The sequence below is a fragment of the Myotis myotis genome, unplaced genomic scaffold (assembly GCF_014108235.1).
Source record: "Myotis myotis isolate mMyoMyo1 unplaced genomic scaffold, mMyoMyo1.p scaffold_m19_p_1, whole genome shotgun sequence".
NCBI classification, from domain to species: domain Eukaryota; kingdom Metazoa; phylum Chordata; class Mammalia; order Chiroptera; family Vespertilionidae; genus Myotis; species Myotis myotis.
Window position 1 is genome coordinate 30,983,514 of NW_023416313.1, and position 12,801 is coordinate 30,996,314.

At 41.1% G+C, this 12,801-nt stretch overlaps 1 protein-coding gene across 3 annotated transcripts in view; it reads left to right on the top strand.

Moving 5' to 3' along the window:
• CWH43 (cell wall biogenesis 43 C-terminal homolog) overlaps nt 1-10,464 on the top strand; it is a 43,392-nt gene extending 32,928 nt beyond the window's left edge. For 2 of the 3 annotated variants that reach the window (XM_036333588.1, XM_036333603.1), the window contains 4 exons: nt 2,217-2,361; nt 5,359-5,420; nt 6,436-6,591; nt 10,196-10,464. In XM_036333588.1, coding sequence (XP_036189481.1) covers nt 2,217-2,361; nt 5,359-5,420; nt 6,436-6,591; nt 10,196-10,274 — 442 coding nt within the window. In that variant the 3' untranslated portion in view covers nt 10,275-10,464. Of the gene's footprint in view, nt 1-2,216; nt 2,362-5,120; nt 5,268-5,358; nt 5,421-6,435; nt 6,592-10,195 lie in introns of those variants that run through there. The other variant, XR_004971667.1, reaches the window with a different exon arrangement.
• Nucleotides 10,465-12,801: the final 2,337 nt, after the last annotated feature.

Sequence of the window (12,801 nt, forward strand, 5' to 3'; positions counted from 1 at the left end):
AAAACAGGGCAAACAGGTTCTGTTCACATTGATCACAGGACGCCACAGAGCTTTAACGTGACACAGAGAACACTAGGAAACAGCACTGTCGCACTGTACGTTTTACCTGAACCAAACGAATGTGCCTGCTACCCTTAATTTCCTGTTGCCTCACATTTTCTCACAGAATTATGGGGATCTGTGTAAGCCTGCTTGCATACTTTCTGAAATAAGTCAGAGCATAAGTAATATACGTTTGCGTCCTTAGATATAAAAAGGGTGTTTGGAAGATGGATGATATAGATGGTCCATATCTCTTTAAAAAGCTGTTTGGAGAAACACCTTCTATTTCTCCCAGTAATTTTCATGTAGCAAGTGTAGGCATTAAAAAATCATTCCACTGGCCTTAAAAGAGCACTTGAGTTGGGTTTGTCTTTTAAAAAATAGGCTTTAGACACGTTTGTGTCTAAAGGTTGCCAGGGTTTTAACCTAAGAAACAGTTAGGTTTCTACCCCTCCCCTTTTTCTTTGCTTTTCCCCTGCCCCCTTCAACTCCTTCCTCCCAGCTCCTCTGCAATGTAAGGAAGAGACTTGAAAAGGAAGGGAGGAGACAAGACTGAGAGATGGCGCCCAGGTTGTGTTTGGAAGGATAGCCTTGTCTAACTTTCTATTAACCACGTCTTTAAAGCTCTCCGAATAACACCAAATCCTTGACTTGCAATCTTACTCGATTTAATAAAAATGACAACATCAGCAACATTAAGAGCTAACCCTTATTGAGGAGATGTACCTTGGGGGAGGAAGGGAGTCAGTGTAGTTTCATGGTCAAGCGCATGGAATTCCGTCCTTAGGGCTGGGCAGAGGAAATCGTGTTCCCAGAGTCAGAGTTGGAACCAGGAAGAGCGGCCACAGGCATGAGGCATGCAGCTACTTCCCCTCAGGGACTGGGGAAGAAACACCCTGACTTCTCTCTCCTCTCAACCTGTTATCTCCTGCCAGAGCCTCCAGTTGGTGAAGCATAACTGGAAATCTGCCGACAAGGGAGCCCAGGAGATGAAATCTGCAGGGGTCAGCCTCCCAGGGCATAGAAAAGGGCTGAGAATGGGTCTGGGCAGGGGAGATGGAAAATAACACATGTTACTTAGCATCATTTAACAATAGAGCTAATGCCTGCCTCTCAGTGCTTAGGAGAATCCAATATCAAAGATGTTAAGTTATTCTTTTCACTCTTTCATACCTTGAGACATCTTTTAATAGTACTCAGCTGTCCACTCTTGCTCATCTAAGCTTCATGCTGTCTTCAGATCCTACCTTAATGAGGTGTCTCCAATCTTCTAGGTCCTCGTGATCTCCCTCTATCTTCCTTCATCATAGTTTTTCTTTTTCTTAATCTTCTGGCTTCTGGGGAGGTGTAGCCAATGGGAGGCACTCACAGGGCTGGGGGGCAGGAGGAGGGGAGAGGACAGGGTGTTTCCCATCCTTCCTCTCAGCTTTCTCTGGTTTTCTGGCAGCAAGTGAGTGTCTTGTGTGGTTCCAGCTCCTCCTTAGATGACCCCAGCTCCTTGGGGACAGCCTCCTTCGTAGCACCATCTCCCACCGGTCAGGGCTGGCTTCTGGCCTCTGGGCCTCCTCTGTCCCTCTAGCTGTAGAGGTGGTACGGGTTCCTCCTTGTTGCAAAACTCCAGTTGTCTCACTGGCTCCTGTTTGGCTTCCTATCACCTAGTAATGTGTCCCTATGTTAAATTCCCTTTATTTGAAACACCTAGAGTGCTCTCAATTTTCCTGGCCACATCATTTCAACTATGATGTCCCTATTTTTCCCCAAATAGATTGTAAAGCACCCCAAAGCTTGATGCCCTTGCCTAATTATCTCAGTTATAACTAACAGTGCTTTGCATCATGAAAATACTGTATCATGCTTAGCCACTTTTAGAAGGTGTTTGCTTGAGAGAGCTGAGTAGATTCCATGAGTCAAATGATTTTTGGGGAAAGACCTTGTTTTTCTTAGTCAAAAGTGTGTCAACCTACTCAGTTATTCACCACTGTTCCTCCGTCTCATTCATTTCTAGAACATTAAGACATTTGCCTAGGTAGGAATTACTCCGGGTTTGTGCTCTACTTAAAGATATTTGGGGGTGGGGGGGGGGCAGAACTTAAGTACTTAAGGCTTTTTAAAAGTTGTTTTGCAAATACAAAACAAAATTACATTTTTTGCTTTTTTTTTTTTTTTTTTTTTAGAGATGACCTCGACAGGAAACTTCAGGCTATTGCTATTTCAAAACTCCTGAAAAGTAGCTCTAATCAGGTGGTATTTCTGGGTTATATCACCTCGGCCCCTGGTTCCAGAGATTATCGACAGCTCATTGAACATGGCAATGTGAAGGTAACACAATCGTAATAGGATTTGAAGTATTAAGTAACATTATGTTTCAGAACATGAGTTCATCTCTGGCATAGTGGATACGGCAGAAAGTGGAGTCCCAATGGACTCCTTATTGTGGCTTCAGGATGCTGACACTTATTATTATAGAGAATCTGTAAGAAAGAAGAACTTTGTAAAGAAGATGAGAAGTCAGCGTTAGGCCGAGCTGAAGCATCTGTGGGATATTGATGGAGCCACTCAATAGATAGCTGCATCAGGAATTGAGAAGGGCAATCAGGACTAGAGGTATAGATTAAGAGTCACCACCACGGTCTTGTTTTTATTTTTAAATATATTTTTATTGATTTCAGAGAGGAAGGGAGAGGGAGAGATCGAAACATCAATGATGAGAGAGAATCATTGATCGGTTGCCTCCTGCATGCCCCACACAGGGGATTGAGCCCACAACCCAGGCATGTGCGCCTGACCGGGAATTGAACCATGACCTCCTGGTTCATAGGTCGATGCTCAACCACTGAGCTATGTCAGCCTGGCCGCTGTCTTGGTGATCATTGAAGCCATGGATGTGGATGACATTGCTGATGGAATTAGAGAAGTGCAAAAGGAAGAACAAAGAAAACCCCTGATGTATGTGGCTGTCAGGGGGGTAAGGATGGGAGAAGAGAAGGGAAATTATCTCAGGAAAGAGATTAAGGAGAGGCCAGAGGGTAAAAGGTAAACTTGGGGAGTATGGAGTCACGGAGGCTGCACCAGTTATTCACCACCATGCAACAAACCTCCTCAGACCTAGTGGCTTAAAGTAGCCCTGGTGTAATATTCTTACAATTTTGTGGGTTGACTTGGTGGTGGTTGTTTTTTTCTGGATTCTCTTGTGTTGTCAGGTGGCTCGGCTGTGGCTGGGGATCCTAAGATAGTCCCACTCTGGGGCCTTGCTGCTGACTCTTGGCTGGGCCTGTCTACGTACAGTTGGTCTCTTATCATTGACTAGCCTCGCTGGTGCTGTTGTGTGACCTTGGGGCAAGTTACTTGACCTTTCTGGGCCTCAGTGTTTGTATCTATACAGTGGTGGTAGCAATTTCTATTGTAATGATGAAGTATAAGCAAATGTCTGCACAACCCTCAGCCTTGTATGTAGGAGGCACTCGACAAGTGGTGGCCACACATATGTATTGTGTGTCTGGCTGTGCATAGAAAATCAAATAAAGTAAATGTACAAGTACAGGGCCTAGGAAGCACAAAAGAATGTTAGACAATGTGATATTTGGCAAGTCTAAGAAAAAATTATATCCTAATAAGAGAAGGAATTCTGTGTGTGTGTGTGTGTGTGTGTGTGTGTGTGAGTGTGTGTGTGTGTGAGTGTGTGTGTGTGTGTAAGGCATATGGGTAGTGTTAGAGAAGAGGAATTTTATTTGTTGTTGTTTTTAATTCTCTCTTGGTTTCCACTGTTAATGGTCAAAAGCTGTGTCAAGATTGGCAGTGGGTTCTTATATAGCTTTTTGTATCAGGAAGTTTATTAATGCAGAGAGTTTGGGTCATAAATGCTTGGATGAACAGATTTTTCTCTTTAAGAAATGAGTATTTAAATTCTGTAGTCTTAAAATTTGATAGCATCTTTTAAAAACCTAATAAAATAAAATGATAGCTAAGCACAGTCGCAGTTTATTATTCCCAGTATTCACAGCTGCATGGCTAAATTTTCATCACTTCCCAAGGCAAACCAGAACAGTCCTTTTCTTATTTGCTTTTTTAATCACTAACATTTTTCTTTAAATTTTAAATTTATTATAATTTTTTGTGTATACTAAAGACATATATGTGTGTGAGTGTGATAGAAAATAGTAAAGATTAACAAACATCCATATGTCTACCACCAAGCCTATGGAAAAAAATTAAGAAATAGGTAATAAATTGTGTGTTGTTTTGCAAATTCACAGATGGTGTGAATTCATTATGTATCAAGGGCTGATCAGGTGAGCATGGGTGTTTTAGTGGTTCTTTTAGTGATTTAAAAACATGTTTTCAATTAAATGTTAAGAGTAAAGTTGAGCCCTAACCGGTTTGGCTCAATGGATAGAGCGTCGGCCTGCAGACTCAAGGGTCCCAGGTTTGATTCTGGTCAAGGGCATGTACCTGGGTTGCGGGCACATACCCAGTAGGGGGTGTGCAGGAGGCAGCTGGTCGATGTTTCTCTCTCATCGATGTTTCTAACTCTCTATCCCTCTCCCTTCCTCTCTGTAAAAAATCAATAAAATGTATTTTAAAAAAAGAGTAAAATTGAGAAATGATCAGAAGTCAGGTATATTTTTTATTTATAGGATTTTAAAAAAGAAGGAAATGAAAATTTCTTTAGTAGAAAAGCTCCATATCTAGAGTTTTTGTAACACTGGAAAAAAATATATGTGTATGTTCTGCTTCTCTGATAAAAAATAACCCTGGTCTCAAGCTTTCAACATCCAAAAGACTCGTGATTACTCCCAAAATGTGTTTATCTCCAGTGATTCAATTTAACAAACATAGATTGAGCGCCTGCCAAATGCCAGAGAGGACCAGAGAGCCAAAGTGATTAGAGTTCCCCTGCTCAGGACGGGGAGGTGGAGACATAGAAACAAATACCCGTCTAGAACAGTAGAGCTGGTGTGCATGCGTAGGATGACCTAGGAAGGTTCTGTAACTTCTCCTCAGGCTGAGGGGCCTGGAAAGCTGCAGGGAGCCAGGAACGTGTTATAATCGCTGCTTTCCCTGCCTAACTCCCTCTCTAGACCATGTTCGTCTGTGTACTCCCAGCATCTAGTACAGGAGCTAGATGGGCATATAGTAGGTGCTCCAGAAATATCTGTAGAATGAATAAATAACGTGGACCTTAAAGGACCAGCAGGAGCCAGGGAGAGAAGACAGCATGCACAAAGGCATGTTTATTACTGCAGCTCACACATTTTCTTGGCAGTTCAGAACAGAGCACTGTTTTAATGCTTTAACGTTCTCTTCTCTGTTTATTAGGATATTGACAGCACGGATCAAGACAGATGGTGTGAATACATTATGTATCGAGGGCTGATCAGGTGAGCATAGGTGTTTGATTTTTTTAAAAAATCTATTATTACAGAGAGGCCTTGACTTACGAGTTTAATTCGTTCCGTGACAGAGCTCATAATTCAGATTACTTGTATGTCAAATCAAAAAGTGAACGAGTGAGACACATGATGCTGGGCTGATGTTGTGGCGTTCACTGTGACATTCGCTGCACCAACTAGCGGTGGGGTATCTGAAGCTGGCTCGTAACCCGAATTTTAGCTCGAAACTCAAAGCAAAAAATCGGCCGAGAGAGAGAGAGACGGCCCGTATCTCAAAAAACTCGTTAGTCGGGACACTCGTAAGTCAAGGCCCCACTGTACTGTGATCTTTTGAGTCTATCCTGGAGAGAAAAGCTTTATGGAAGCAGTTAATTAATTTTGTTACTTTTTATAAACATTGATTTAGTTAGTTATGCAGTTTAACATCTTTTTCAAGTCACAGCCTAATGATTTACGAAGGAATAAATGGCTAAGCAAATTAAATTTAATTATACAAAGAGGATACGATGTAAGCTATTTAGCATAAGTATGTATCTGTCAACACGTGTTAGGATTGGCACCATGTTTTACTGTATGGCATGGTGGGAACAGCGTGGACCATGGAATAAGAAAGCCTTGGGCTTGAATTCCAGCTTTGCCAACTTCTAATTATGTAATCTTGGGTAAGTCAGCTAACTTGTTAGAGCCACTATGATATTGTGGTGAGGTCTCTAAAATTTTTCTTTAAATTTTATATCTTTAAAAATTATATCTTTAAAAATATATCATCCCAGCCCAGTTGCTGTGGCTTAATGGTTGAGCATCAACCCATGAACCAAGAAGTCACCGGTTTGATTCCTGGTCAGGTCACATGCCCAGGCTGCAAGCTTGATAATTCTAGTGAAACACAGGGTAGCGTTAGAAATGGGAAATTGGCTTAATAATGAAGGTGTTACCTACTAGATCTCATCACATTTCCGAATGACAATAAAATCTTTACAAACCATTTCTATTCCTGCCACAGATTGGGTTATGCAAGAATTTCTCATGCTGAACTGAGTGACTCTGAAATTCAGATGGCCAAGTTTAGGATCCCCGATGACCCCATTAACTATAGAGACAACCACAAAGTGGTCACAGACCACAGGGAAGTTCCCAAGAAAATTCATTTCAACCCCAGGTGAGTGAGCTCTTTCATGTTGTAGACTACAGATATGAGACACAGCACCCCCTCTAGGGACCTGTTACCCCACCACGAGCTACACATTATGTTTGGTTCTAGAGGTTCATTCAGGTAGGTGAGCTCAAGGTAAAGATGATAAAATCTTGTTGGGGGTTGCAGTTATGGTCCCTGCCTTTTGAGATGGAGAAATGTGTTGTTAGTCCTTCTTCAGGTGAAAAGCTCACATAGGCATCAACACGACTATGGCCGTCATTAACACCACAGCAATAGCTGACACTGGAGTGTTCTCGTGTCCCAGACCCCAACCTAAGTGCTTTGCACATTATCTTGATTCATCCCCGTTGGGCTGGTGCTTTTGTTATCCCCACTTGACAGATAAGGGAGCTCAGACTGAGGAACAGGAAGTAACGTCACTGCAGGGCTAGTCAGACGGAGCTGTGAAGTGCGGAGGAAGCCCCTTAGTGTCATTGGTTGCTGTTGGCTGCTTGTTAGACACTCCTGGAGAGCTTTCAAAAACTTCCCAGACCGGCTCATCAGGACTTCCTGGTGGTCTGGGCTTTGCATTTTAAAATATCTTTCCAGGTTATTCTAATGTGCCGATAGGATGGAGACTATAGAGAGTGTATCATTCATTTCCATCGCAGATATTCTGCCATGTGAATTATATTGAGTTTTAAATATATTACCTGAAGTTATCTGACAAATCTATTTGCAGCAAAAGATGTGATTTGGAATATGTGTTCTTTCCTCCTCCCACAACTGGACAATGAGAAGAAACATCTGCATAAAACCAAACCCAGAACACGTCATGTATATTTTAGTACTTAACATTTCTGCTAGTTTTACCAACGAATATCTATAGAAACTTCTCAGACCTCATTTTCTTTGGGGGAAGAAAGAAGATACTTATTCATTTTTTTTCTTCCTTGTCTCTCCTCACAACAAGGGAAAAACTGGACCAGAGTGTAGGCAATGCATGTAAGGAGAGCTATAACCAAGTCTTTATTTGCTTCCATTGCTGTACTTGGTATTTCCCTTTGTAAGTGCAATGTGGTTGTGAGGAGCATGGGCTGGGGTCAAGCTGCCCAGCTCAATTCCTCGTCTTGCCGGTGAACAGCTGCGTAACTGTGGGCAAGCCACCTGGCCTCTCCAAGCCTCACCTCTCTCATCTGCAAAATGGCGGGGGGTGGGGGGGGATAGCAGTGCCTCCCTCCAACATTATTTGAGGTTTGAATGAGACATAACCTTTTCAGAATGGTCAGTGCTCAGTAGCCAGCAGCTGCAATAGCAACAGTAGTATTTGTTGTATTAACAGTAAAAGCAAAAGGCATAGAAAGTTTCCTTTTGCTGATTGAGATGACTTCTAAAATGGAAGTTAGAAGATCTGGGAAGTTTGAAGTTAAAGATATTCTCATTTTCTTATTCTTCACACCAGGAGTGTGGAGAAGTTCAAATAAAATATTTTTGGCTAAACCGATGTTCAGCTCTCACATCGATATTTCTTTCTCCCGCTGCCTTCCTCTCTCTCTAAAAATAAAAATATATATATTTTTTAAAAACCACATTTTTGGCTAATCCCAACTGCAGATTGATCCAAAACAACTGTAAAGGGAGCTAAATCCCACTCAGTTTAATTATGAAAATAACAGAAGCATAAGTAAAAGGCCTGCCTTAATTTGAAAATTTATTATCAAATGTACATACCTATGAAGACTTATAAAATAGAAATAGTAAAAGAATACTAACTTCACCAAAAATCCCATTCTTTAATTCAACAAAATATCCATAGGGTCCCATGATGCCAGCACCTGTGAGGCCCTGTGCTAGATGCAGAGGACAGTGTGAGGAGTAAGACCAAGTCTTTGTCCTATAAAGCTTACGTTCTGGTGGGGAGAGAGACAATTCAAGGGTTAACCCTGGTAAAGTTTTTGGATATATTTTTGCTACTTATAATGCATATATATCTATATATTACACAATTACCCCAGCTTGGCAAATGTATGAAACATATGTATATGTGTATTCATTCTATATATTAAGCTGACTTTTCCATCTAAACAATATATTATGAACTTCCTTCCATAATAAAGTATTCCTCTGAAAATATTTTTAATGATTGCATAATATTCCCATGCATAGATGTACCAGACGTTAGCTAACCCATACAGTTGTTTTTGCACATTTTATTTTTTCATTAATATAAAAAATCTCCAAGGGACTTCTTATATCTTTGGGCATAGCCTTGGTTACTTACTTAGGACTTAATTCTAGATGTGAAACAGCAGGGTCAAAGGTTGGACAAAATTTTGATATTTTTATCATTATTGTTTTGAGATGACAGCGTAAACAGATCTCCTATCTCCTACATTGGGGAGGTTATTTGTTGACGAAGAAAAGGAAGCAAGGGCTTCATTTTCTCAGGTCTTAGCTTCCTTTGTATTTCATCATACCAGCTAGAGCAGTGGAAACAGAATTTCTGGATGATAGGCCCAGAAATCAGGATTTTAAAAAGATTCCCAGGTGATCCTAATGTGCAGCCAAGGTTGAGAACCACTGAGCTAGAGCCATATCATTCATTAGCTTTTCATCAGCAAAGTAAACAGCTGCAGCATGTGAGCATTAGAGGAAGACCTAGAAGTTGCAATGGTACCAGAACAGATTTTATACATGCGTAATTATAACATGAACAACATTTCAGATTTCATGATCCCTATGTTACCAGAGAATTAAACTTTCCTGTCACTCGTGGGAGCGAGGCTCTTGCAATATCTTTAGAAAATGAATTTTCTAAGATTTTCACAGATGTGGATGAAGGCTTTCACGGATGAGATGTGGAAGAAGTCTTTATTTGTGTGAAGTTACGTTTCTCAGGTTCCAAAGTCCCTGCCCCTTAAGCCAGTCCTGGAAAAGGTGCAGCTGTGGTCCTAGTAGAGTCAAAAGCAAGGCCAATGTCCAGCACTTCTGTTCCATGGTGCAACTGGGTGTAGTTCAGCACTCAGGCCAGATTAAAGTCTATCAGTCCATTGTGGGTGCCCCACATGGCCATGAGCATGTGGACACAGGGGAGCACAGCCCTTGCAACTGGAGAGCGCGTTTCTTTGGTAGAAGTTTATATATTCCGGTTTCGAACACTTGCAATAGCGATGCCTATTCTGCTTGACTCGCTTTCAGGTGTGATTGATGGGCAAGCACCCTCCAATGTCACTCAGACCTTACTGGGCATGTGCCTACTAGTATTTAAATAACCAGGTTATTTACAATGGCATCACCTTCGCCTATAAAATGGACTTTATTAGAGCTGAAGACTAGAGAGAAAAATCTAGATTTACTTTTCAATAAATCAGCCAATAATTCTTAAACAGCTGTGCTTTTGGAGTGATCCATAACCATGGAAAGAGGACTTTGATGGTTAAAATGTTTGTCTGCCATTCCCAGATGCATGAAACCTTTTTTATTTCTTCATTTGCTATCTTATAAATTGATCACATCTCTCCGGGTTGTATGATAGATAAGTAAAAGCACAACGGATTATGTTTGAAATTTTACATAAGAGCATACCTTTCTGAATGGTTTTTACATGTCAATTACTTTTTTTTTTTAGATTTGGATCCTACAAAGAAGGACACAATTATGAGAACAACCATCATTTTCATATGAGTACACCGAAATACTTTTTATGAACTATTTAAAACAAGAATTCACTGACTGAGCAAGTCTAAGGAAAACAAAAAGTAAATAAAAAGAAAAGATGGATGAAAGTGGGAAACGACATACACAAAAACCCTCAATTTTGAAAATGTATGGTATCTATACAGTGGGAAATTCTATCAATTTATAAAATATATTGCTTAATAAAAGTATTTCTCCAAATTGTTTTAGTTATTTTTGATTAAAATAACAAACAGTGTGGGGTAATATAAGAAAGTTTTGCTACTAGAGATAAAATCATTATAATGTCTTACCTTTGTAATGCTTTAAAATAAGAAATTGATTTATTGATGAGCTGGAAGAACTATTTACAAAAACCAAGCAGTCTTAAATCCCTCTTGGGACAAAGCAGGGGGGAAATGTTTCAATAGTAAGTCTAATTGTTAGAAGAATAGTATGGACAAAAACCTATTGCTGACTCAGCAGTAGCAGCATGCCTATCATCATCTTCCTCCCACCTGTGGTAGGATCACCTGTCTTTTCTCCCATGCTTATCTCACTCCGTGGCTGTGATGTCTCCAATCAGTCAGGTCACCAGCTCAGGGAGCACACCTCAGCACACAGAGGGGTCCCATGGAGTGAAATTTCTTCCCTAGAATTAAGCAGATAGATGGTGGGAGAATTCAGCCCAAGAGCATGGTCTCCATAGAAGTAGTGATTGGAATGCTCTTCAGGGAGGCACATAACATCATAGACCTGGAATGGGCTCTGAATGTTGTTTTATCTTTGGGGGCAGAGAAAAAATTGTCAAGAGAGAGAATTTCCAAAGGATTTACGTCACAATCCAAGGGCGTTCCTTGCATCTACTTAATAAACGTGTCATATTGAGCACACAGCCATATGCAAGACATTATGCCCCATGGTGGTTTTGAAAATATGTCCACAAATGATTTGGTACTGCCTTCCCCAGGTGGAACCTAATTTGCCTCTCTTTGAGTGTGGGCTAGACTTACTAACTCACTTCTGATGAGAAGAATAAAGTGAAAGAGATGGCATGTGTCTTCCAAGCTTAGGTGATAAAAGATATTGTGGTCCTGCCTTAGTCTCCTCTCTTGGGTCTGAGAGAAGCCAGCTGCCGTGTCATGAGCAGCCCGGTGGGAAGGGGTAATGAACTTGCCAACAGCCATGGGAGTGACCCACCTAAGATGTGGAACTTCCGGCCCAAGTCAAGCTTCAAGTTGTTTTTCAGCCCCACATGCCATCTTTTTGTGTTTCCTTTGCTTGCTTTCTTTTTCCCCCCACTTGCCATCTTGATTGCAACTCATGAGAGACCTAAGCCCAACCATCTAGTCAGATAATAACTATTGTCTTAATAACTATGTATTGGGGTAATTTACTATGCATCAGTGCTTAGTAATGAGACAGTCCTTGAGCCTATTCATGCTTGGGGAACGTGGAGAAGCTGACAACAACAAACATTTACTTAGTGTCTATCATATCCATAGTACTGTGCTAGGCAGGTGGGGGTGGTAGGAAGTGTAGCTTAACTGAAAAATCCCTTATCTCTGGGTCCTGATTGCCAAGTGTGCCAGCCAGAATACGAAAGACAGCTTGAGTAGTAACTACTGACTATTGACCCTCTATTGAGCCAAGTGCTTTACCAACATCATCCCCTGACAATATTGCAAGGTTATGTAACCCAGATGCCAGCTGGGGTCTCCTGGCCTTTTGGCGCTGGATAAGAGAGCCAGAACCCCATTCTGCCCCCTCCTAAATTCACAGTGTCCTCCCCAAGATTTCTGTGAATGGTGGTAGGTTAAGGGGCAAGGTTCACATGTTTATGGTTACCTCTCACTGTCCTCTTCCCACTGTCATATTTCAGTTCAGAGATGGTCCCACTCTTGAATTTCTAAATAGGATTATGCTACAATGCAAGGTTAATGCAAGGAGAGGATGCATTTAATGCACCTACAAGTGCCTGGCACTCAGCAGGTGCTCAGTATTTCCCAAAGTTCTGGGGAAGCAGGTCTACACGCAGACAGCAAGCACTATGTCTGTGCTGTGCCAAGCAAACATAGAACTGGGTTCTTTACTTGACTTCCTCCAAAGTAAAATAAAGCACTCACACCATGTGTTTCATTGGACAGCATACTCTACTGAACATCTAGAAAGAGAGAGAGGGGTTTACATTATAGAAACTCAAACATCTTCAGGTAGAATAATTATATATTCTATGTTTTTAAAAATCTTTTGTCTCCTCCACATCATGTGCTTTAGGGATTTCCTTCTTATCTCTTCTGGGTTTCTGCATCTCCCTGAATTTCTGTTAATTTCTAGTGCAGACGGTTACAATTCATTAGTAGGGTGCTTTTCTCAGAATGTCCACTAGAGGACACTAGTGCAACTCCTCCCTTACTAGTGTGCTATTCTGAGAATGTCCACAAGTAAATTAGATTAACTATCTTTTTTTTTCTTCTCAGCCTTATTCTTATTCATCGAGTTCTGTGGACCTCAATGGACCATATAATGCCCATCTATATTAAGGAGGGCAATCTACTT